General features: G+C 26.1%; 1 protein-coding gene across 1 annotated transcript; it reads right to left on the minus strand.

Moving 5' to 3' along the window:
* Positions 1–29: 29 nt before the first annotated feature.
* On the minus strand, positions 30–1647 carry LOC111028994 (myosin-G heavy chain-like; the record flags this gene model as incomplete). The annotated part of the gene is made up of 2 exons (XM_022307805.1): positions 1601–1647; positions 30–1512 (listed from the first exon to the last, which is right to left on the minus strand). Coding segments are annotated over exons 1-2 (1530 nt in total), but the record flags the coding sequence as incomplete, so codon positions are not given.
* Positions 1648–2479: the final 832 nt, after the last annotated feature.

Below are 2479 nucleotides of genomic sequence, written 5' to 3' on the forward strand. Positions count from 1 at the left end.
TTTGAGGTATTATGAATGTTTTCTAATACTTTTGTTTTTCTTATAATTGGAACTTGTTCAACTTCAATATTTATAGATGATTTTAGTTTTTTGTCATCATAAGTAGATAATTTTTGGTTATGAAGTGTATCTGTTGAAAGCTGTTTATCATCTGTATTTGAATCATACTTATTTTTATGATCTTTAATGCATGGTTCCTGGGTGACTTTTTTAGATTTGTTTAAAGTATTATTATCCTTTTTTATTGCCTTTGTCTTTCTTGTAATTGGAACTTGTTTAACTTCAATATTGATGGATGATACAACAGATCTATTAGTGGGACCTGTTTCAAAAGATGTATTTTCGAAAGAACTTTTACAAGAATTATTTAAGTGTTTAGACTCTGTCTTACTATTTGCACATTCAAGAGTATCAAAATTACATTTTGATTGAAAATTCTTTTGTTGAGGTGGACTTGATGATTCTCTATCATTATTCATGGACAAACATTTAACATTCTCTATTGACTTGTTAAATTCATTATCGACTGAAGAACTCGTACAAGTAACAGTTTTCTGTGAACGTTTTTCCTTATTAATTAATGTAAGAGTATTACTATCCTTTTCTATAACTTTTTTTCTTCTTCTAATAGGGAATTGTTCAACTTCAATATTCAAAGATTGTATTTGATTATTTTTTTCAGAAGTCAATAATGGTTGATTATGAAGTATATCTGTTGTAAGTAGTTTATCCTCAATTTTTGGATCTGGAAAATTATTTTTAATACATGTTGACAGAGTGTCTTTATTTAAAGATTTTTCTACTGGTTTTTCTGGTGAATTAGTAATCTCACATTCTGTTATTGAAGCTAAACTGTTATTTTGGTTTATTTTTTTAGCACATTTGAACGTTTTGGTATGAGTGTTTTGAACACCAATAGTAGCTGGAGTTATGATTAATTTTTTTTTCAATTTAGATGGTGATTTTAGTTTCGAAAAAAATGAATCTATGGAAACATTTTCTTTATTTTTTTCCTGATTGTCACACTGAATAACTGGGGTAGTATCAAGTTCACAGTCACTTGGTGTTACATCAGATTCACAAATTACTAGCGTAGAATTAATAATATCTTTAGATTCATTATGAATAAGGGAAGTAGACATTTCTTTTGATGTATCTTTATCGTTATTAAGATCTTCATTTGTATCTTGTGTTATTTTATCAGCGGTATTTGTGTTTGTATTTGTATTTTGTGACATCTGTTTTTTGGATCCAATAGTATAATTTTGTTGAGCTAATTTTTGACACATTCTTTTAGAATAAATTGTTTTAGGAATATCACGATCAGGCTTGATGACAATGGTAGTAATATTATCATTATTAGTGGGGTTTAGTACTTTGGATTTTTCTATAGTATTTTGAATTTGTTCTGTATTATTCTTGTTTTCAGATAATTTATTGGCTTCAGTTTTATCTATTTGATTATTAGTAGAAGAAAACATTTTTGATGTGGATGGTAGTGGAACAACTTGGCTAAATGTTCACAAAAAAAATTATTATTAATAAACAATTATGTGATTAAATACATGTGTTGAAAATACAAGATTTTATTATTACGTACCTTTTGCGGAGGTCATCAATTATTTTATCTTTCCTTTGGATTTCCATGCTAGCAGTTTTATATAATGATGTAATATTTTTAGATAATACATTATTAATTTATTGGACGTGAGTATTTTCATTTTCCAATTTTTTAATGTGTTGTTTCAATTCTTGAACAATTTTTTTCAATTTTGCAACTGAATTCTTCAACTATAAATAATAATATAATATAACAACATACATGTAGGTAGGGGGTAATATTATTATCTATAAACTATATTGTGAAATGTTTTTAAAATAAATCCTTCTTCTGTTTACCATGGATATAGGGATATAATATATAGAGTTTAGGAACAACAAATTAGTAGAATACAATCTATAGCCTGACAACCTTTTTAGATTCTTAGCGGAGAGATAAATGTATTGATTTTATAATGATGTATTTATCTTTTTTTGTCTGTATGCACGATAAGTAGTTGAAATAATGTTTTGATTTGCAACTTTATTACCTAACTTGTCTGGTGGGAAAGTGAATCTAGTTGATGCATTTGAGGAGTCAACAGAAATTTTTACACAAAATCAATTTTAGTTTTACTGTAACTAGACTTGACATTTTCACTGAATGTTAATATTAGCCTTTTCTATAAGAACGCCTAACATTTTAAAAATATTTTGACTTTTTTTCAGATATTGAGAGGCATAAGAAATTTTCGATTTTTAATGGTTTACATTTAATTATTGTCAATAAAAATGTTTGATAACTCAAAAAATTTGGAAATTGAATACAAGGTTCCTGATAAGTTTTTATAAATTCACAATAGATTTTTATGAGCTTCTGAAGTTATATAAATTATTTTGAGTTGGAAATTCATAAAAATTTTTATCTAAGATTTGAAAA

This window comes from Myzus persicae, unplaced genomic scaffold (assembly GCF_001856785.1).
Source record: "Myzus persicae strain clone G006 unplaced genomic scaffold, MPER_G0061.0, whole genome shotgun sequence".
NCBI lineage: Eukaryota > Metazoa > Arthropoda > Insecta > Hemiptera > Aphididae > Myzus > Myzus persicae.